The 22,760-nt window shown below is 44.6% G+C and overlaps 1 protein-coding gene across 1 annotated transcript in view; it reads right to left on the bottom strand.

Annotated features, from left to right (window-relative positions):
• Positions 1-22,760, bottom strand: part of KITLG (KIT ligand) — a 133,765-nt gene that overhangs the window by 17,936 nt on the left and 93,069 nt on the right. Inside the window, exons 5-6 of the mRNA XM_069764383.1 lie at positions 9,538-9,694; positions 9,388-9,453 (exon numbers count right to left, since the gene is read on the bottom strand). Of these exons, the coding sequence (XP_069620484.1) occupies positions 9,388-9,453; positions 9,538-9,694 (223 nt within the window). The remainder of the gene's footprint in view (positions 1-9,387; positions 9,454-9,537; positions 9,695-22,760) is intronic.

Genomic DNA, 22,760 nt, shown 5'->3' with positions numbered 1-22,760 from the left:
CGGAGTGGCTTGTCCCTAGTCTGCCCATAGTAGCCTTTTTGAACCTGTGGCCTTGGAGAATCATGATACTTGCCTTGATACTGAACTGCATGACTGCCATGGCTTTATAAAATATAAAAAAAAGTATAAAATATATAATGAAAGACAAAATGCATTACAAGAGAATCATGATATAAAAATCTATTGCAAAACAATATTTCGCAAAATTAATCATGGATTCCTAAATGATACATGAAACATCTAAAAACCATGGCCATGCATGTAAAATGGAGAATATGGTTATTCATGGAGACTTGAAATAATTGTTAGGTTACAGATATTTTAAGATTAAAGGTTCTTGGAAGATAATCTAATATAAAGACCCTCCCTAATCCGTCATGGTTTTAGCACGTTCATTATCTGCAAAATTTGATTCCTTCCATTAACACCTTTTACAAGATATACTGTAGTTTTTGTCTATACCTATTATCCGTTTTGGGGCAGCCAAGCGGCAGTGCTGAACATGTTTTAAAAGCAGGAGAAGAGATCATGCTCGTATCTAATTACAGCCTGAACTAATAAAGCATGACAAAGGGAAAGGAACAGATGTTTTAAATAAGATCAAGGAAAAGATGAACCTTTAATGAGGATATAGGATTTACACCGAAAAATATCACTTGTACTTTAACTTTATACAGATGTTCCCTAACAAGCAAGCTGCACAGATAATACAGCTCATTTATAACACCAGTGGAAGAGAAATATGCAGACATTTACAATACAGGACCCTTACTTAGAAAAGTATATGGGTCTCTTCTTATGTAACAACCTTATTCTTAAGAATTGTGTGTCCTTGACTGTAAATAGTAGTATTTTTTACATGCACTTGGAAGAAGCTCTGGTATTTCATTCTAAGATGGAAGTGGGCTTCTTCTCTTACAAGGCCCAGTTGCCATGGACTAAGTAACATTATTACATTTCTTATATTCTAAAAATTAAATGATTACTGTCATTTAAAAAAAAACTTTGCATAAATCAATAGAAAAAAAAATATCACAAGCTTAATATAATACATAGTATCAGAAAAATGTCTCCACTTTAGAGCCACTTTCCTCTCCATCCTTCTAAACTCACTATCCACTCTGGAAAAAAACAGTTCAAATCCACCATAGTCAAAGCAAGACAGACTGCCAAAAGAGTGAGGTATCAAGTTACACAGCATATTGTACTGGATCTAGAGAGGAAATGGAGAAGGAGTGGGGAGCAGAATGAGACAACAAGCAGAGGCAGATACCGACAGATCATGATACAGTAACAAGCAGAGGCAGAAACTGACAGATCATGATACAGTTAGTAAGTGATTTTCTCCTAGAGCTGGATTGATAGCTACAGTATTTAGTACTCCTGTATCATGTTCAGAAGTAGCAGCAGAAGCATAAAAGGACATGTCCTAAACAGTGAAAGGAGCATGAATCTCTGTTTTAGTGAACTGTGCATGGGTGACATAATATTTCTCCCCAATATTTCAGAGAGAACTGAAAGCTCGAAACGAGATTTCAGAAAGGAAAACTGGTGAAAAATGGAGGATACAAGTCCTAGAATGGTCAGAAATATTGTAATTCCATATGCACACACTTGATAGTTTATTCTGAAAAGTTACCCGCAATAGGTACAATAGGTAAAGAAGCACTCCCAACAATTTTTTTCCCTAATATGGTGTAATTATCCATGTAATGTTGTGTATAGGGAAAAAAATGAGGAATCCAGCTCAACGAGGTGGTGAAAAAACTATTTTCTTTATTCACTGGAAGAAGTGTTCAGTAGAGGATAAAAACATCATCGATTACAAGGAATGAAATGCGATATTAACGCATTTCTGGTGATCAAAAACCCTCAATGTTGTGTATATGCATTGAAGAGGTTGTACAGCTTTAAGCTACAAGTCTGCAGTGACTGACTGCAGACTTGTGAATCCTCATCTAGCATGCACTGAGCACTGGGAGGATTTTCCAGTGCCGGCACCGCCATGTGACCGCAAGTATATGATTTACATACTTCTGTCCACATTCAGACTAGACTGTGATGGCCTCGCTCAATACACTTGCATTAGCAAGGCCGCGCCCATCTAGTCAGCATGTGAACACATGTATGAAAATCACAAACTTGCGTCCTCCGGCAAATTATCACAGCAGGCAATGCGCACAATGACTGTAGACTTGTACCCTAATGCTGGACAACTCCTTTAATATAATTACCGAACATCATTTTCCCAAGTTTCCAATGCTGCTCTGGGCCTCTTCTAGGTCACCATCTTTGCTAGTTCACACAAAGACCCTTGTGTGAAGTAGTGCTACGCTCTCAATATAAGAACGAGGTTAAATAAATTTACATTGAAAAATCGATTTTTGGGTCCACACAATTGCCTGTGACATCCAGTGAGTCAGAATATAAGTCACGTGATCTGGAACAGGAGGATAGCAGCACTGTAAACCAGGTAAGATGACGATCAATAGTACATTAATGCACTTACACAGCATTGAATAGGAAGTTAGACAGTAAAGGTACCGTTACACTAAATGATTTACCAATGATTACGACCAGCGATACGACCTGGCTGTGATCATTGGTAAGTCGTTGTATGGTCGCTGGGGAGCTGTCACACAGACAGCTCTCTCCAGCGACCAACGATCCGGGGAAAGACTTCGGCATCGTTGAAACTGTCTTCAACGATGCCGAAGTCCCCGTGTAACCAGGGTAAACATTGGGTTACTAAGCGCAGGGCCGCGCTTAGTAACCCGATATTTACCCTGGTTACCATTGTAAAAGTAAAAAAAAAAAAAAAACACTACACACTTACATTCTGATGTCTGTCACGTCCCCCGACGTCAGCTTCCCTGCACTGTGTAAGTGCCGACCGGTCGTAAAGCAGAGTGGTGATGTCACCGCTGTGCTCTGCTTTACGTCCGGCCGGCGCTGACACAGTGCTGGGAAGCTGATGCCGGGGGACGTGACAGACATCAGAATGTAAGTATGTAGTTTTTTTTTTTTTTTACTTTTACAATGGTAACCAGGGTAAATATCGGGTTACTAAGCGCGGCCCTGCACTTAGTAACCCGATATTTACCCTGGTTACAAGTGAACACATCGCTAGATTGGCGAAACACACACCAATCCAGCGATGACAGCGGGGTGATCAGTGACCAAAAAAAGGTCCTGATCATTCCTCACGACCAACGATCTCCCAGCAGGTGCCTGATCGTTGGTCGCTGTCACACATAAAGATATCGTTAGCGGGATCGTTGCTACATCACAAAAAAGCGTGATGTTGCAACGATATCGTTAACGAAATCGTTATGTGTGAAGGTACCTTAATAGTAGGGGAAAAAAAATTGGTGGGAGAGCGTCTTTGACTAATAAAATGTAAACTGTGACATAACTGGTTGCATTATGTGGTTTTTAAATATATACAAGTTGCGGCCCTGACCATTGTATCACGTAGCATGGCAATAGCATAGATTGTGCCATAGGGAATTATGAAAACCAGGACCACAAGCAGCTTTGCCCCCAACGCACAGGTCGGCCCTTTGTAAAATAGTCTCCTTCCTGAGCTGAAGATCAGAAATAAACTGTGACAAAGAAATAAATGTATTTATAGAGTAGGCATTCCACTATGTAAGAGCAGGAGCACCAGGTTCAAATGAAATACCAAACATAGCAGTAAAGTGGTAGCTGCACCATGACATTACATTCCATCCTTGCCAAGCAGAATTCAGTGTAAATATTTTATAAATAAGATTAATAGATATAAAAGATTGCCAGAAGTATGATGTAAAGTAACAAAGGAACCAAGGAAAAAAATACAAACTTGAAAGTATTTGAAGTACTGCAAATGCCTCTGTATTTAGAATGTGGAAGGCCAAGTGTATAGCACAGGAATATGCCACAATGTAAATATTTGGAGAAGGTTAATCTGATACAGAACACTGCCTATTGAACTGTATAACATTAGTACATGTAATATAAATATCAATAAATTCAAGGGATAACAGACACATTCACACTTGTTTTGTTGTGCAGGTACTTTGTGAAAATTGTGTCGACATGATGGAAATTTGTGGCTATTTTCTGTCTAAGCTCCAGAGTACTTCACGTTTTGCACGTGTGGCTACTGCTAGTTTTGCGTGAGCCTAGTTTTGCATGTGGCGAGTTTTGCATGTGGCGAATTTTGCGCGTGGTGAGTTTTGAGCAGTGACTTTTGTGTTTCGACTTTTATGTGGCGAGGTTGGTGTATGTGTGGTGAAATGTGTGGTGAGGGTGGTATATGTGTTCAAGCACGTGGTAGTGTGTGGAGCATTTTGTATGTGTGTTCATATCCCCATGTGTGGTGAGTATCCCATGTCGGGGCCCCACCTTAGCAACTGTACGGTATATACTCTTTGGCGCCATCGCTCTCACTCTTTAAGTCCCCCTTGTTCACATCTGGCAGCTGTCAATTTGCCTCCAACACTTTTCCTTTCCTTTTACCCCATTATGTAGATAGAGGCAAAATAGTTTGGTGAATTGGAAAGCGTGGGGTTAAAATTTCACCTCACAACATAGCCTATGACGCTCTCAGGGTCCAGACGTGTGACTGTGCAAAATTTTGTGGCTGTAGCTGCGACGGTGCAGACGGACATACACACATACACATTCAGCTTTATATATTAGATTGTTTGCCATGGAAAACTCCACTGATCTGATTTATACAGTCTAGACAGCAGGTTGTTAAAGCCGTAGTCCACAATATGCTGATAATTGGACAATAACCATACCAGACGAAGCTATCCCACTCAATAAAATAATGAGCCGTCTGCTATAAAAAAGTAAGGTTTTTTTTTTTTTTTTTAGAAACAGCCACCATTGTCCATGAGCTGTGTAGTATTTCAGCATAGCACAAACCATTTGCATTATACCTTGAATTAATAGATAAAGTGCTTTGAAACCTCTAAGAATAGTTTCAATCTAAATATTTATGCACAGGTAAATACGCATTTCCCTCCATGCAATGGCTAAGGTCCATATTTGGGGAGTTACTATAAGGCTATGTGCCCACGATCAGGAATAGCAGCATTTTGGACGCAGCGTATTTTCGCTGCCTGCAAATCACTGCGTTCTAATGTCGCAGTTAAATCTGCATGGCCTTAGTGACCTATGCGGATTTAATGCATCTAATTAAAGGCTATGAGGGGAGCTACGCAGCGGAGACTAGCATCTCCGCTGCCAAAATTAAAAGGTTGTGGCTTGTAATCAGGCACTATGGGTTGGTATACGCAGCGGTAAATAGAAGCACAGTGGGCATGGGATTTCTATAAATCCCATCCACTGTGCTTGCAATGTAGAACGCGTACTGGATGTAGCGCAGGTGCGCTACATCCAAAATGCTGCTATTCCTGATTGTGGGCATGTAGCCTTAGGCCACGTGCACACATTCAGTATTTGGTCAGTATTTTACCTCAGTATTTGTAAGCCAAAACCAGGAGTGGAAGATAAATACAGAAGGGGTGATGTGTGTCTTAAGGTACCATCACACTAGACGATATCGCTAGCGATCCGTGACGTTGCAGCGTCCTGGCTAGCGATATCGTCCAGTGTGACAGGCAGCAGCGATCAGGCCCCTGCTGTGATATCGCTGGTCGGGGCAGAAAGGCCAGGACTTTATTTCGGTGCTGGACGTCCCGCTGACATCGCTGAATCGGCGTGTGTGATGCCGATTCAGCGATGTCTTCGCTGGTAACCAGGGTAAACATCGGGTTACTAAGCGCAGGGCCGCGCTTAGTAACCCGATGTTTACTCTGGTTACCATCGTTAAAGTAAAAAAAACAACCACTACATACTTACCTTCCGTGTCTGTACCCGGCGCTGTGCTTCTCTGCTCTGGCTGTGAGCGCCGGGCAGCCGGAAAGCAAAGTGGTGACGTCACCGCTCTGCTTTCCGGCCGCTGTGCTCACACAGGGCAGAGAAGCACAGCGCCGGAGGACAGACAGCGGTAGGTAAGTATGTAGTGGTTTTTTTTTTACTTTAACGATGGTAACCAGGGTAAACATCGGGTTACTAAGCGCGGCCCTGCGCTTAGTTACCCGATGTTTACCCTGGTTACCGGCATCGTTGGTCGCTGGAGAGCTGTCTGTGTGACAGCTCTCCAGCGACGCTGCAGCGATCCGGATCGTTGTCGGTATCGCTGCAGCGTCGCTTAGTGTGACAGTACCTTTATAAGTCAGGGGTCCCCAACTCCAGTCCTCAAGGCCTACCAACATGTCATGTTTTCAGGATTTCCTTAGTCTTGCCCAGGTAATAATTGCATCACCTGTGCAATGCAAAGGAAATCCTGAAAACATGACCTGTTGGTGGGCCTTGAGGACTGGAGTTGGGGACCCCTGTTATAAGTGTCCTCTGACTGTTTCACTCCTGGTTTTGGCTTACATATACTGAGGTAAAATACTGACCAAATACTGAGGTAAAATACTTACAAAATAAAGAACGTGTGCACGTTGCCTAAAACACAGAATAATACAAGGAATCTGTCATGTCCCAAAATGCTAATAACCTGCAGATATTGGGTTAATCTGTACGTTTATAGTGCTCCAAATCTACCCAGCAGCTGCACTGAAAACCTGGCTACTGGGAGGCAATGAACTTTATTCCTCCCGGAATAATCAGCTTTCAGTGTCCGCGCCTCTATGACTGGAAGCTAGAGGGAATAAAGTTCATTTTCTCCCGGTAGCCATGCTTTTAGTGCAGCGGCCGAGCAGCTTTGAAACACTATTAACTCTATATCTACAGGTTAGCAGTGTTTTGGGACGTGACAGGTGTCCTTTAAGTGCTTATTAAGAAAGTTAAGTGCTCTATTAGTTTAGCCTCATTTATGAAGTAAAGAATATCAAAGTTATGAGGGAGTTATCACTTTGCAGCTGATTCTGCAGTCCTTGTTTGGTGTTTGATGCCTGGAGGTTCGGAACAAGGTCAGATGCATAGTGCTATATCTCCCCTGATTATGCTAATAATATATCAGAAATTAGGACTGTACATTAAAACAGACATACAAATATTATATCTACTAAAGCTCAAGGCGATGTCACACCTTAACTGTACTTAAAATATTTCTCACATTTTTCTTTGATGTTTATTGCTTCAAAGTGAATTTATCAGACAAGAATATAAATGTGTCTAAAAGGCCAAATTCATTCACCTTTAGTAGCATACATGTTCTTTTGTGTGGACAATAGTAGAATATTTTCAGAAGATTGCCCTCACTAAGACTAGGGTCACCCATATTTTCTCTAGTCCAAGAAAATCAGTCTGATTATGATAATCACACTCTGATCAGTTTGATTTTCTCAGATGGGGAGATGGAAAAAAAATTAATTCTCCATCTTCTCCATTTTGTCAGTCCATGAAAATCAGACTGCCTTCAGATATCTTCCAAGCGCGGTCTCATTTTTTTAATAGACTTCCATGGCCAAATGCAGTCTGAATATCAGATGCAATTCATGCGTTTTGCAATTTTTTCACTCGGACAGACTCAGTCTGAGGGAAAAAAAAAATAAAAAATCGGACATGTACATGGCCCTATAGACTAACATTGGCCCGAGTGTAATCCGATCATGTTTTGGATTGCACTCAAGACTAAAAATACACAAGCCGGGCCTCTCGGACCTTTCCTGGTGCCTGCGCACTGCAGTACTTTGCTCTGCCCTCAACAGGGTAGACAAAGTACGCCTGCACCGGAGCCGCAGCGTGAAGACAAGAAGAGGACGTAATTGTAAAAAGATGGGAGACCCCAGACTGGACCACTACGCCCATCGGACCGAACCACCCCTGGGTGAGTATAATCTAACCTCTTTCTCATCTTTCAGGATACATCGGTGGCTTATCTACAGCATTACAGAATGCTGTAGATAAGCCCCTGATGCCGGTGGGCTTAGCTCATCCTCGATTTTGAGGGTGACAGACAGACTCCCTTTAAGGCTACTTTCACACATCAGGTTTTCGCCGTCAGGCTGAATCTGTTGACTTTTGAAAAGAAAAAAAAAAAAAAAAGGGGGGGGGGGGAAGAGAGAGAGAGAGAGAGAAACTAATTTTCGATGGATCCGGCAAAAAACGGATGAAACATTAGGCCATCCGGCGCTAATACAACTCTATGAGAAAAAACAAATCCGTTGAAAAAAAAACAGATCCGTTTTTTTTAAAAATTCGCTAGATTGTGCCTGATGGCAAAAACCTGATGTGTGAAAGTAGACTTACAGTGTTGTATGTGTGCAGAGGGAAAACTCTAAAATTTTCTCAATTATTTTGTTTAATATAGATAATAACACAATTATAAAAATAAAAACACAAAAAATACATAAAACATAATAGCTCGATTTCACGATGTCTTAGGAGATATTCCCTTTAAAGGAAACAACAACAATTGTCACAGCTGTGCTAGAGGTTTAGTTTGGCAAAGGACCTGTAAGAAGCGGTCATTTTTTTTTGCATTGCATGCCTCAGGAATGAATAGCTTCATAGATGTTGTAGAACAGACAATACAGTGTAACGTCTACAATATCCCTCCTGGTTATATTGCATCGTGGAATTTACCTTTTAAAATAATACAATGCTAACAGTTATAAAATAGCCAATAAAGATTTCCAGAATTTCTTAAGATTTTGATCTTAGTAAAGTAAGTAAACAGTTAAGATTTGCTTAATATAGGTTTGCCGAAGTTACTGTGGCTGGCAACCATTGCTAACAATGTTATCAACCACTAATCAATTCAATGTTCCTGGTAAAATAAAACAAACCGGAACCTAACACACCAACACAGGATAGATACATGATTAATAAGGGGCTATGCACCAATAGGTCACTATGGTTTGACCAAATGTATTTCTGGTAAAAAAAAAATGAAAAAATCTTATAATTTTTTTTAAAATTTATTTTACTCACTGATATAGCGCCATTAATTCTACAGCGCTTTAAAGACATTATGAATCAAAAAATTTTTTTTTTGATACATAATTTTGGGGAACATGTTTTCCCTGACCTGCAGAGTTCAGTAACAGCTCAGATTAGATTTACAGGAGCCAAATGGACATAGATAACTTATTAAAAAATGACTGACTGACCTCTATGGGGGAGAGCTATGGCTTGGTCTGGTAAGCTATGTCCACCACTGTGTTATCTACTACCACCAGCTTTATAATAAAAGGTGTATCAAGTTTGTCATAATAATTATTGATTAAAAAGTTCTAATAGGGAGTATCAGCCCAGCAGCAATAGTTCAGTAATCATTTTTTATATAGTGATAAGCAGAATTAAGTATGAGAAATGCAGATCAGACAGTAAAAAAAACCTCTAGTTTCTTAGACATGAGATACTTAAAGTACTCACCAATTCTACTGTTATTTCGTAAATGGCTTGATGCATATTGTGTGTTTCCATTCGTAACAAAAGGCCCTTTATAACAGAAAACAGCATGTATCAGCCTTTGCCTAACTGCAAGTTGTAGGGAAACCAGAGCCTTATAGGAGAAATACTCACCAATCTCGGGATCTGTTGTCGGGGTCTCACATGTAGTATTATAATTTGTATTGTTTATGTCTTTGAAAACATCAAACGTCCTGGTCACAGAGGAAAAAAAATCTCTGGGTTCAAATTCCCCTTCTGAAACATTTTCTAAATAATACTCTGCAAACTCCTATAAAAAGAAAAAGAAAAAATGTCAACCTTTGCTTTCACACATTAAGAGAGCATACATAATTTGAGTGATCGGCTAACCGGAAGGCTTTTTAAAAGGGAATATGGAATGAGGAAATTTACTACTTTAAAAGCATAAAACCCTATTAGATGGGGTTCATAATATATATTATATACATACATATACATACACACGTATGTATGCATGCATGCATGCATATACACACATATATATGTATGTACAGTCATGGCCAAAATTTTTGAGAATGACACCAAAATTATATTTTCACATGATCTGCTGCCCTCTGGTTTTTATTAGTGTTTGTCTGATGTTTATATCACATACAGAAATATAATTGCCATCATATTATCAGTACCAATAGGTTATATTGACAGTTAGAATGAGTTAATGCAGCAAGTCAATATTTGCAGTGTTGACCCTTCTTCTTCAAGACCTCTGCAATTCTCCCTGGCATGCTCTCAATCAACTTCTGGACCAAATCCTGACTGATAGCAGTCCATTCTTGCATAATCAATGCTTGCATTTTGCCAGAATTTGTTGGTTTTTGTTTGTCCACCCGTCTCTTGATGATTGACCACAAGTTCTCAATGGGATTAAGATCCGGGGAGTTTCCAGGCCATGGACCCAAAATCTCTATGTTTTGTTCCATGAGCCATTTAGTTATCACCTTTGCTTTATGGCAAGGTGCTCCATCATGCTGGAAAAGGCATTGTTGGGCGCCAAACTGCTCTTGGACGGTTGGGAGAAGTTGCTCTTGGAGGACATTCTGGTACCATTCTTTATTCATGGTAATGTTTTTAGGCAAGACTGTGAGTGAGCCGATTCCCTTGGCTGAGAAGCAACCCCACACATGAATGGTTTCAGGATGCTTTACAGTTGGCACGAGACAAGACTGGTGGTAGCGCTCACCTCTTCTTCTCCGAATAAGCTGTTTTCCAGATGTCCCAAACAATCGAAAAGGGGTTTCATCAGAGAAAATGACTTTGCCCCAGTCCTCAGCAGTCCACTCCCTGTACCTTTTGCAGAATATCAGTCGGTCCCTGATGTTTTTTCTGGAGAGAAGTGGCTTCTTTGCTGCCCTCCTTGAAACCAGGCCTTGCTCAAAGAGTCTCCGCCTCACAGTGCGTGCAGAAGCACTCACACCAGCCTGCTGCCATTCCTGAGCAAGCTCGGCACTGCTGGTAGTCCGATCCCGCAGCTAAAACAGTTTTAAGATATGGTCCCTGGAGCCTTTTTGACAACAATGGAAGCTCTCTCCTTGAAGTTCTTGATGATGCGATAGATTGTTGACTGAGGTGCAATCTTTCTAGCTGCGATACTCTTCCCTGTTAGGCCATTTTTGTGCAGTGCAATGTTGGCTGCACGTGTTTATTTAGAGATAACCATGGTTAACTGAAGAGAAACAATGATACCAAGCACCAGCCTCCTTTTAAAGTGTCCAGTGATGTCATTCTTACTTAATCATGACTGATTGATCGCCAGCCCTGTCCTCATCAACACCCACACCTGTGTTAATGGATCAATCACTAAAACGATGTTAGCTGCTCCTTTTAAGGCAGGACTGCAATGATGTTGAAATGTGTTTTGGGGGTTAAAGTTCATTTTCTGGACAAATATTGACTTTGCAAGTACAGTAATTGCTGTTAAGCTGATCACTCTGAAATTCAGGAGTATATGCAAATTGCCATTAGAAAAAATGAAGCAGTAGACTTTGGAAACATTAATTTTATATATATATATATATATATATATATATATATATATATATATATATATATATATATATATATATATATATATATATATACATATACATATACATATACACACACTCAGACCAAAAGTTTGGACACACCTCATTTAAAGATTTTTCCGTATTTTCATGACTATGAAAATTTAAAATTCACACTGAACGCATCAAAACTATGAATTAATACATGTGGAATTATATACAATAAAGTGTGAAACAACTGAAATTATTTCTTATATTTTAGGTTTTTCAAAGTAGCCACCTTTTGCTTTGATGACTGCTTTGCACACTCTTGGCATTCTCTTGATGAGCTTCAAGAGGTAGTCACCGGGAATGGTTTTCACTTCACAGGTGTGACCTGTCAGATTTAATATGTGGGATTTCTTGCCTTACAAATGGTGTTGGGACCATCAGTTGTGTTGTGCAGGAGTCTGGTGGATACACAGCTGATAGTCCTTCTGAATAGACTGTTAGAATTTGTATAATGGCAAGAAAAAAGCAGCTAAGTAAAGAAAAACGAGTGTTAGGTCTCGAGTTCCCACTTCTGCACAGGGGGAATCTCGAGCCGTCTCCACTGCGGTCTCCCATTCCTATCCAGCCGCAGTGGAGTCTGCTCAGCAGGGACGTCGGTCCCAGCGTCTTGCTCGGTCTCACTATGTACAGAGAGTTACTGCTGCTTCTTCAGCTCCTGCCGTTAAAGTCAGTGCTGGTCAGCAGCGAGCGGACTTCTCTGGGACTAAGTCCTTGTTTGCGCACACTGAGCATGCCCAGGGCAAGATCTCCCGTTGGAGATCGAGGGTCACGTGCTCAGGCTCTGCAGCGCATTCCATTGGTCCTCTTGGCAGGTCTTGGAAGGGCAAAGTTTCTGTGGCTACTTCCTGTCCTGCAACTATTTAAACTGCGCATGACCGCACGGCCATGCGGTAGTGTACAATTATTTTGTGTGTGTGTAGATGGATGTATGTCAATGGATGAAAGCTCCTAAATATCCCTCCCTAGAGTTGTTGACTGCTCGCGGATGATGGTAGCTCTCTAGCGCCCAACTACCCATCTGTATATTACACACATCACAGCGTCCTGTAGCTGTGGCTGCCAGTACGGCGCCGTGCGCTTGCATAGCGCTTTCCATACCCAAGCCTGGGTGGTAGTGGCGTCCGTCAGTGCGCCATCGCACGCACTCTTGTGCTTATATATTTCTGTTCAAGGTTCTCTACACACCCAGTTTCGGTGTTGTGCCAGCAAGGGTCTAATCGGACTTCAATCCCTTTCGGGGTTAAGTTCGCTGACTGCTTGCTCGCGCTCTATGTGCGGTACCGCGGTCCTGTGATTTAACAGGATCGCTTTCTTCACGTTGGGTGAGGTTTAACCCACTTGTGTATACCTTTAAGTACCGCCATATAGTCTGTCATTTACTAGCAGCGGGTTACGCCTGCACGGTGGACCCCGGACTGCGAACGCATCTATATCATCCTTCTTGGTGCGTTCCACCAGTCCTAACATTACAATAGCGCCAGGGTCTGGCTAGTGATGACGGACAAACAGCAATCCTTGCGGTATATCCAGCAGCTGGAGGGTAGGTTGGCGGCTCTCGAGAGCGCAACCTCAGCTGTGGATGTTACCGCAGTTGCTGTACAGGCTGCCAGCGTAGCTGCAGCAACTTTGTCCATTGTCACCCCTATTCCGACATTATCTCGCCTCCCGCTGCCAGAAAAATTTTCTGGTGATAGCAAATTTTGTAGGGGATTCGTGAGTCAGTGCTCTATTCATCTCGATCTCCTGGCTGCACGTTTCCCCACAGAGCGGGCTAAGGTGGGATTTATTGTGTCTCTATTGTCGGACAGGGCGTTGGAATGGGCTACGCCGCTGTGGGAGCGTGGCGATCATGTGGTGCTCCGCTGTTTTTGAGCACTCTGAAACAGGTCTTATTAGGACCTCAAGTCACCCATGATACTGCACTCCAACTGCTGGCATTAACTCAGGGTGAGTCCTTGGTCAGTCATTTTGCCGTCCAATTCCGCACTTTAGCATCTGAGCTGGAATGGTCGGATAAAGCTCTTATCCCCATATTTTGGAGGGGCTTGGCTGACCACGTAAAGGACGCTCTGGCCACTAGGGAGATTCCTGCCACACTGGAGGAGTTAATTACAGTCTCCACTCGTATTGACCTCCGTTTTAACGAGCGGAGGTTAGAGCGAGCCCAGTGTAGGCAGAGGTTTCGGCTGGCTCCTACTTTCGCCAAACCTCTGGAATCCCCGGTCCTGGTTCCTGAGTCACATGAGGCCAGGGAAGTGTCACAAGCGGGATCTAAGTCCCGGACCGCTTGTGCACTCAGGGTCTGTCATGTTTGCCAGCAGTCAGGACATCTAGCCACCAGATGTCCTCAGCGGTCGAGGAAACGTCAGCGTCTAGTGGTCGTAGGTGGAGGTACACTAGACACGGCGACGTTTGCCTCTAAATTGTCCTTTAAGGGGACAATTACTATAGGCTCATTCTCCCACTCGGTAGAGCTCTGCGTGGATTCTGGGACGGAGGGCAATTTCATGTCTTCTGCCTTCGCCCAACGTCACGCAATACCCCTGGTTATGCTAGCTCAACCTGTAACGGTACGAGTGGTGAATGGGTCGACACTGCCCTCACAGATAACACACCAGACCATCCCTTTTACTCTGTCCATGTCACCATCTCATCAGGAGATTATTTCTCTGCTCGTCATTCCTGAAGGAATTGATGAGGTCCTGTTGGGAATACCTTGGCTACGGTACCACTCTCCTCATATTGAGTGGCCCTCAGGCAGAATTCTGGGATGGGGTGAATCTTGTGGGGGTAGGTGTCAGAGGGAGTGCGTTCAGGTTGCTACAACAGAGGTACCCACAGATCTATCCTCTCTCCCCAAGCAGTATTGGTCTTATGCAGACGTGTTCTCCAAAAAGGCGGCGGAGACCCTTCCGCCCCATCGCCCCTATGACTGTCCTATTGACCTCTTGCCTGGTGCTGAGCCTCCCCGGGGTCGAGTCTATCCGCTATCTCTCCCGGAGACAGAGGCAATGTCACAGTACATCCAGGAAAATCTGGCAAGAGGGTTCATCAGGAAGTCAGTGTCACCTGCTGGGGCAGGGTTCTTCTTCGTGCAGAAGAAGAATGGGGAATTGCGTCCATGCATAGACTACAGGGGTCTTAACGCCATCACCGTTAAGAATAAGTACCCTTTGCCTTTGATATCTGAGCTATTCGATTGACTTCGGGGAGCAAGGGTATTTACTAAATTAGATCTGCGGGGTGCTTACAACCTGATTCGCATCCGTGAGGGGGACGAATGGAAGACGGCTTTTAACACCAGGGATGGGCACTATGAATATCTGGTGATTCCCTTCGGGCTCTGTAATGCCCCAGCCGTTTTCCAAGACTTTGTGAACGATATCTTCCGGGATATGCTTTCCACCTCGGTCGTAGTTGTGGCACCCCTAGGGGTATTTGCCACAAAAATAGTTACTGACAGTAAGTACAAATACTAAAATAGCAAGACTGCACTACCACCTCCGGCCAGAAGGGGGAGCTCCAGAGACTCCCCTTGATCCATTCTGGTCTGAGAGAAGAAATGGCAGTTGGGCCAAGGAGCTGATAGTGAGAGGTCATACAGTTGAATCTCTAACAGCCCTGTGACTGTTACCAGGCCTAAATCACCGGCCTGAGGAGAAGAGGGATAGAGAAAAAGGACATTGTGAGAACCGGGTAGCATTAATCACTACCCAGAACAGGCGCAAAGACGGATACCGGATCCGTGGCTGTATTCATTATATATAATACAGCAACCGGAAAAACGTGAGGTGATATCAGCTTCACTAGGGTCGGATGCAGCAACAGACACAGAGTTCAGCGGTACTCCCAGAGGGGGTAAACCGATAAAAGGACTCGGGTTGCCCGTCGAACCAGGACCCGGAGGGGACAGATTGGGCCGGCAGCCAGTTCACATACAGCAGCAGGGCCACACAGAAATTGCGCACAATAAGAGGCGAAGACCCCGGCAGGGTCAAAGTAACTCAGAGTTCCCATACAAACTCCGGTGACAGGACTGGTTGTAAATCCTTTTATGTTAAAGTAAACTGGTTAAACGTTTCAGTGCCTCAGTCTTTCATTTGGACAATAGCCATCTATCCAGGATCAAGATCGTCACCGCTGGGAGAACCTGCTGCTGATCAAGTAAGTGCCTGTCCCCTCACGATACCCCTTACACTGTGCATTGCCTGAGGCCACAGCACCGGGTCAAGCCACCCGTGACATCCCCCTCAAGAGACAGACTCCATTGGTCCGGTGCTGGGTATCCCGGTCTCCTGGGCGTCACATAGTCTATCTGGATGATATTCTCATCTACTCTCCAGATATTGACTCCCACCGGAGAGATGTTTGCAAAGTCTTCGACCTCCTACGGGCAAACTCCCTCTATGCCAAGTTGGAGAAGTGTATGTTTGAGCAGGAGTCCTTACCTTTCCTAGGCTACATCATCTCAACCCAGGGATTGGCTATGGATCCTGCCAAACTACATGCTGTGATGGACTGGCAGGAACCCCATTCTCTTAAAGCAGTGCAGCGCTTTATGGGGTTCATCAATTATTATCGCCAGTTCATCCCGCACTTCTCAACTTTGGTAGCTCCCTTGGTTGCCCTCACCAAGAAGGGGGCGAATCCCAAATTGTGGTCTGAGGAGGTCTCCAAGGCCTTTATCTCTATAAAGTCACACTTCGCTAGCGCTCCCATTCTACATCGCCCCGATGTTGATAAGCCATTTATCATGGAGGTGGATGCCTCTTCCGTTGGTGCTGGAGCAGTCCTCTTCCAAAAGGATGCTCAAGGTCGGAAGCATCCTTGCTTCTTTTTCTCCAAGACCTTCGCACCAGCAGAGAGGAATTATTCCATCGGGGACAGGGAGTTGCTAGCCATGAAGTTGGCTTTCTCGGAGTGGAGACCTCTCTTGGAGGGAGCACGTTTTCCCTTCCAAGTCTTCACAGACCATAAAAATTTGGTGTACCTGCAGACAGCTCAGCGGTTGAATTCTCGCCAGGCCAGATGGTCCTTGTTCTTCTCCCGGTTTCATTTCACCCTCCATTTCCTTTCTGGGGAGAAGAACATTCGGGCCGACGCTCTCTCTCGCTCCGTTGTGTCATCTGCGGAGGAGGAGGAGGAGCTTCGGCTTATTGTACCCACCGAGAGCTTGAGAACTGTGGCTCCGGTTTCGCTGGAGTCTGTGCCTCCGGGCAAGACTTTTGTTCCATCCAGTTTGCGTCCGGAGGTTCTCTCTTGGGCGCACTCGTCCAGGGTGGGTGGACATTTTGGTACTAAAAGGACATCTGAGTTACTGGCGAGGACATACTGGTGGCCGCATACGGCTCGTGATGTCGCGGAGTATGTTCGGGCGTGTGTCTCTTGCGCCAGGAACAAGACTCCTCGGCAACGGCCAGTGTTGTGAATTCTGTGGCTGAATTCACTCCTGTGGTCACAAGTGGTACTGCAGCTTCTGAGCTTCCTCCCTCAGGTGTTCTGGTGAGCTCGTTAACTGCTTCATTACTTAACTCCGCCTGATGCTGCTATCCTTGCTCCTTGTCTATGTTTCAGTGTTGGATCTGAGCTTCTCCTGATTGTTCCTGTGACCTGCTGCTCTGTATAGCTAAGTGCTTTTTGCTTTTTTGTTGCTTTTTTTCTGTCCAGCTTGTCTTTTGTTTTGCTGGAAGCTCTGAGACGCAAAGGGTGTACCGCCGTGCCGTTAGTTCGGCACGGTGGGTTTTTTTTGCCCCCTTTGCGTGGTTTTGCTTTAGGGTTTTTTGTAGACTGCAAAGTTCGCTTTACTGTCCTCGCTCTGTCCTAGAATATCGGGCCCCACTTTGCTGAATCTATTTCATCCCTACGTTTTGTCTTTTCATCTTACTCACAGTCATTATATGTGGGGGGCTGCCTTTTCCTTTGGGGAATTTCTCTGGGGCAAGTCAGGCCTATTTTTCTATCTTCAGGCTAGCTAGTTTCTTAGGCTGTGCCGAGTTGCCTAGGTAGTTGTTAGGCGCAATCCACAGCCGCTTTTAGTTGTGTTTAGGATAGGATCAGGTGTGCAGTCTACAGAGTTTCCACGTCTCAGAGCTCGTTCTTGTATTTTTGGGTATTTGTCAGATCACTGTGTGCGCTCTGATCGCTATGCACACTGTGTTTCTGGATTGCCTTCATAACACCTGTCATTAGCAAACATAACAGGCCAGCTGGTTTGCTTTATCCTCTGCCCGTGGCGGACAGGCCCTGGGAGATGGTTGGAATGGACTTTGTGGTGGGCTTACCCAAGTCTCGTAACTGCACCATTATCTGGGTGATCACCGACCATTTTTCCAAAATGGTGCATTTGGTGCCTCTTCCACGGCTACCATCTGCACGGGCGTTGGCTGTCTTGTTTATTAAGCATATCTTTCGCCTACACGGTATGCGAGACAAAATTGTTAGTGACCGGGGTCCCCAGTTTGCGTCTCGATTCTGGAGGGAGCTTTGTTGTCTACTCAGTATTGAGTTAAATCTCTCTTCGGCATATCATCCCGAGACGAATGGGTTGGTAGAAAGGGCCAACCAGACCTTGGTCACATATCTGCAACATTTTGTTTCTGCCAGGCAGGATGATTGGGCATCCTTGCTACCGTGGGCAGAGTTTGCACTTAACAATGCCGTAGCCGACTCCACAGGTCAGACTCCATTCCTCTTAAATTACGGCCAGCATCCGCGTGTTCCTGTGCCCATGCCTGTGTCTTCCGCTGATTCCAGGGTGGCAGACTGGGCTGTGGAGGCACGGGACATTTGGGATCGCACGCAGGATGCCATTCGGGCCTCCAAGGAGAGAATGAGGTCCTCCGCAGATATTCATCGGCGCCCCGCTCCGACCTTTGCCCCTGGCGACTTGGTGTGGCTCTCCGCCCGTAACATCAGGCTGCGAGTTGAGTCCACTAAGTTTGCTCCTCGCTACTTGGGTCCCTTCAAGGTTCTCTAACAGGTTAATCCCGTGGTCTACCGTCTGGCTCTTCCTCCACGCTTGGGTATCACCGACACCTTTCATGTGTCCCTCTTGAAACCCGTATACATGTCCCGGTTTTCCGAGTCATCTGCCGGGACATCGGGTTCGCATACGGACGATTACGAGGTGAACGCTATTTTGGGGTGCAAGGTGGTACGCGGCAAAAAGTTCTATCTGGTGGATTGGAAGGGTTATGGCCCAGAGGACAGGTCATGGGAGCCTGCTGAAAACATTCGGGCCCCACAGCTCATTGCTGCCTTCGAGCGTAGCGAGGCCCAAGGAGGGGGGGGCCCTAGGAGGGGGGGTAATGTTAGGTCTCGAGTTCCCACTTCTGCACAGGGGGAATCTTGAGCCATCTCCACTGCGGTCTCCCATTCCTATCCAGCCGCAGTGGAGTCTGCTCAGCAGGGACGTCGGTCCCAGCGTCTTGCTCGGTCTCACTATGTACAGAGAGTTACTGCTGCTTCTTCAGCTCCTGCCGTTAAAGTCAGTGCTGGTCAGCAGCGAGCGGACTTCTCTGGGACTAAGTCCTTGTTTGCGCACACTGAGCATGCCCAGGGCAAGATCTCCCGTTGGAGATCGAGGGTCACGTGCTCAGGCTCTGCAGCGCATTGAATTGGTCCTCTTGGCAGGTCTTGGAAGGGCAAAGTTTCTGTGGCCACTTCCTGTCCTGCAACTATTTAACCTGCGCATGACCGCACGGCCATGCGCTAGTGTACAATTATTTTGTGTGTGTGTAGATGGATGTATGTCGATGGATGAAAGCTCCTAAATATCCCTCCCTAGAGTTGTTGACTGCTCGCGGATGACGGTAGCTCTCTAGCGCCCGACTACCCATCTGTATATTACACACATCACAGCGTCCTGTAGCTGTGCCTGCCAGTACGGCGCCGTGCGCTTGCCTAGCGCTTTCCATACCCAAGCCTGGGTGGTAGTGGCGTCCGTCAGTGCGGCATCGCACGCACTCTTGTGCTTATATATTTCTGTTCAAGGTTCTCTACACACCCAGTTTCGGTGTTGTGCCAGCAAGGGTCTAATCGGACTTCAATCCCTTTCGGGGTTAAGTTCGCTGACTGCTTGCTCGCGCTCTATGTGCGGTACCGGGGTCCTGTGATTTAACAGGATCGCTTTCTTCACGTTGAGTGAGGTTTAACCCACTTGTGTATACCTTTAAGTACCGCCATATAGTCTGTCATTTACTAGCAGCGGGTTACGCCTGCACGGTGGACCCCGGACTGCGAACGCATCTATATCATCCTTCTTGGTGCGTTCCGCCAGTCCTAACAACGAGTGGCCATCATTACTTTAAGAAATGAAGGTCAGTCCGAAATATTGGGAAAACTTTGAAAGTGTCCCCAAGTGCAGTTGCAAAAACCATCAAGCGCTACAAAGAACTTGGCTCATATGAGGACCGCCCCAGGAAAGAAGACCAAGAGTCACCTATGTTTCTGAGGATAAGTTTATCCGAGACACCAGCCTCAGAAATCGCAGGTTAACAGCAGCTCAAATTAGAGACCAGGTCAATGCCACATAGAGTTCTAGCAACAGACACATCTCTACAACAACTGTTAAGAGGAGACTTTATGCAGCAGGCCTTCATGGTGAAATAGCTGCTAGGAAACCAATGCTAAGGGCAGGCAACAAGCAGAAGAGACTTGTTTGGGCTAAAGAACACAAGGAATGGACATTGGACCAGTGGAAATCTGTGCTTTGGTCTGATGAGTACAAATTTGAGATCTTTGGTTCCAACCACTGTGTCTTTGTGCGATGCAGAAAAGGTGAACGGATGGACTCTACATGCCTGGTTCCCACCGTGAAGCATGGAGGAGGCGATGTGATGGTGTGGGGGTGCTTTGCTGGTGACACTGTTGGGGATTTATTCAAAATTGAAGGCATACTGAACCAGCATGGCTACCACAGCATCTTGCAGCGGCATGCTATTATTCCATCCGGTTTGTGTCTAGTTGGGCCATCATTTGTTTTTCAACAGGACAATGACCCCAAACACACCTCCAGGCTGTGAAAGGGCTATTTGACTAAGGAGGAGAGTAATGGGTTGCTACGCCAGATGACCTGGCCTCCACAATCACCACACCTGAACCCAATTGAAATGGTTTGGAGTGAGCTGGTCCGCAGAGTGAAGGCAAAAGGGCCAACAAGTGCTAAGCATCTCTGGGAACTCCTTCAAGATTGTTGGAAGACCATTCCCGGTGACTACCTCTAGAAGCTCATCAAGAGAATGCCAAGAGTGTGCAAAGCAGTTATCAAAGCAAATGGTGGCTACTTTGAAGAACCTAGAATATAAGACATAATTTCAGTTGTTTCACACTTTTTTGTTACCGGTAAGTATATAATTCCACATGTGTTAATTCATAGTTTTGTTGCCTTCAGTGTGAATGTACAACTTTCATAGTCATGAAAATACAGAAAAATCTTTAAATGAGAAGGTGTGTCCAAACTTTTGGTCTGTACTGTATGCGTATACTGTATATATAAAATATATATATATATATATATATATATACAGTGGGGCAAAAAAGTATTTAGTCAGTCAGCAATAGTGCAAGTTCCACCACTTAAAAAGATGAGAGGCGTCTGTAATTTACATCATAGGTAGACCTCAACTATGGGAGACAAACTGAGAAAAAAAAATCCAGAAAATCACATTGTCTGTTTTTTTAACATTTTATTTGCATATTATGGTGGAAAATAAGCATTTGGTCAGAAACAAAATTTCATCTCAATACTTTGTAATATATCCTTTGTTGGCAATGACAGAGGTCAAACGTTTTCTGTAAGTCTTCACAAGGTTGCCACACACTGTTGTTGGTATGTTGGCCCATTCCTCCATGCAGATCTCCTCTAGAGCAGTGATGTTTTTGGCTTTTCGCTTGGCAACACGGACTTTCAACTCCCTCCAAAGGTTTTCTATAGGGTTGAGATCTGGAGACTGGCTAGGCCACTCCAGGACTTTGAAATGCTTCTTACTAAGCCACTCCTTCGTTGCCCTGGCGGTGTGCTTTGGATCATTGTCATGTTGAAAGACCCAGCCACGTTTCATCTTCAATGCCCTTGCTGATGGAAGGAGGTTTGCACTCAAAATCTCACGATACATGGCCCCATTCATTCTTTCATGTACCCGAATCAGTCGTCCTGGCCTCTTTGCAGAGAAACAGCCCCAAAGCATGATGTTTCCACCACCATGCTTTACAGTAGGTATGGTGTTTGATGGATGCAACTCAGTATTCTTTTTCCTCCAAACACGACAAGTTGTGTTTCTACCAAACAGTTCCAGTTTGGTTTCATCAGACCATAGGACATTCTCCCAAAACTCCTCTGGATCATCCAAATGCTCTCTAGCAAACTTCAGACGGGCCCGGACATGTACTGGCTTAAGCAGTGGGACATGTCTGGCACTGCAGGATCTGAGTCCATGGTGGTGTAGTGTGTTACTTATGGTAGGCCTTGTTACATTGGTCCCAGCTCTCTGCAGTTCATTTACTAGGTCCCCCCGCGTGGTTCTGGGATTTTTGCTCACCGTTCTTGTGATCATTCTGACCCCACGGGGTGGGATTTTGCGTGGAGCCCCAGATCGAGGGAGATTATCAGTGGTCTTGTATGTCTTCCATTTTCTAATTATTGCTCCCACTGTTGATTTCTTCACTCCAAGCTGGTTGGCTATTGCAGATTCAGTCTTCCCAGCCTGGTGCAGGGCTACAATTTTGTTTCTGGTGTCCTTTGACAGCTCTTTGGTCTTCACCATAGTAGAGTTTGGAGTCAGATTGTTTGAGGGTGTGCACAGGTGTCTTTTTATACTGATAACAAGTTTAAACAGGTGCCATTACTACAGGTAATGAGTGGAGGAAAGAGGAGACTCTTAAAGAAGAAGTTACAGGTCTGTGAGAGCCAGAAATCTTGATTGTTTGTTTCTGACCAAATACTTATTTTCCACCATAATATGCAAATAAAATGTTAAAAAAACAGACAATGTGATTTTCTGGATTTTTTTTTCTCAGTTTGTCTCCCATAGTTGAGGTCTACCTATGATGTAAATCACAGACGCCTCTCATCTTTTTAAGTGGTGGAACTTGCACTATTGCTGACTGACTAAATACTTTTTTGCCCCACTGTATATATATATATATACACTTGTGCTCAAAAGTTTACATCTAACATCAATGACAACTTGAAGTCTTTTGTGGTAGTTGTAGATGAGGTTCTTTATTTTCTCAGATGATAAAGCTGCCCACTCTTCTTGGCAA

The sequence above is a fragment of the Ranitomeya imitator genome, chromosome 4 (genome assembly GCF_032444005.1).
Source record: "Ranitomeya imitator isolate aRanImi1 chromosome 4, aRanImi1.pri, whole genome shotgun sequence".
Taxonomy (NCBI): domain Eukaryota; kingdom Metazoa; phylum Chordata; class Amphibia; order Anura; family Dendrobatidae; genus Ranitomeya; species Ranitomeya imitator.
Note: the sequence above shows the minus strand (reverse complement) of the source record. Positions and strands in the feature narration are given on the sequence as shown.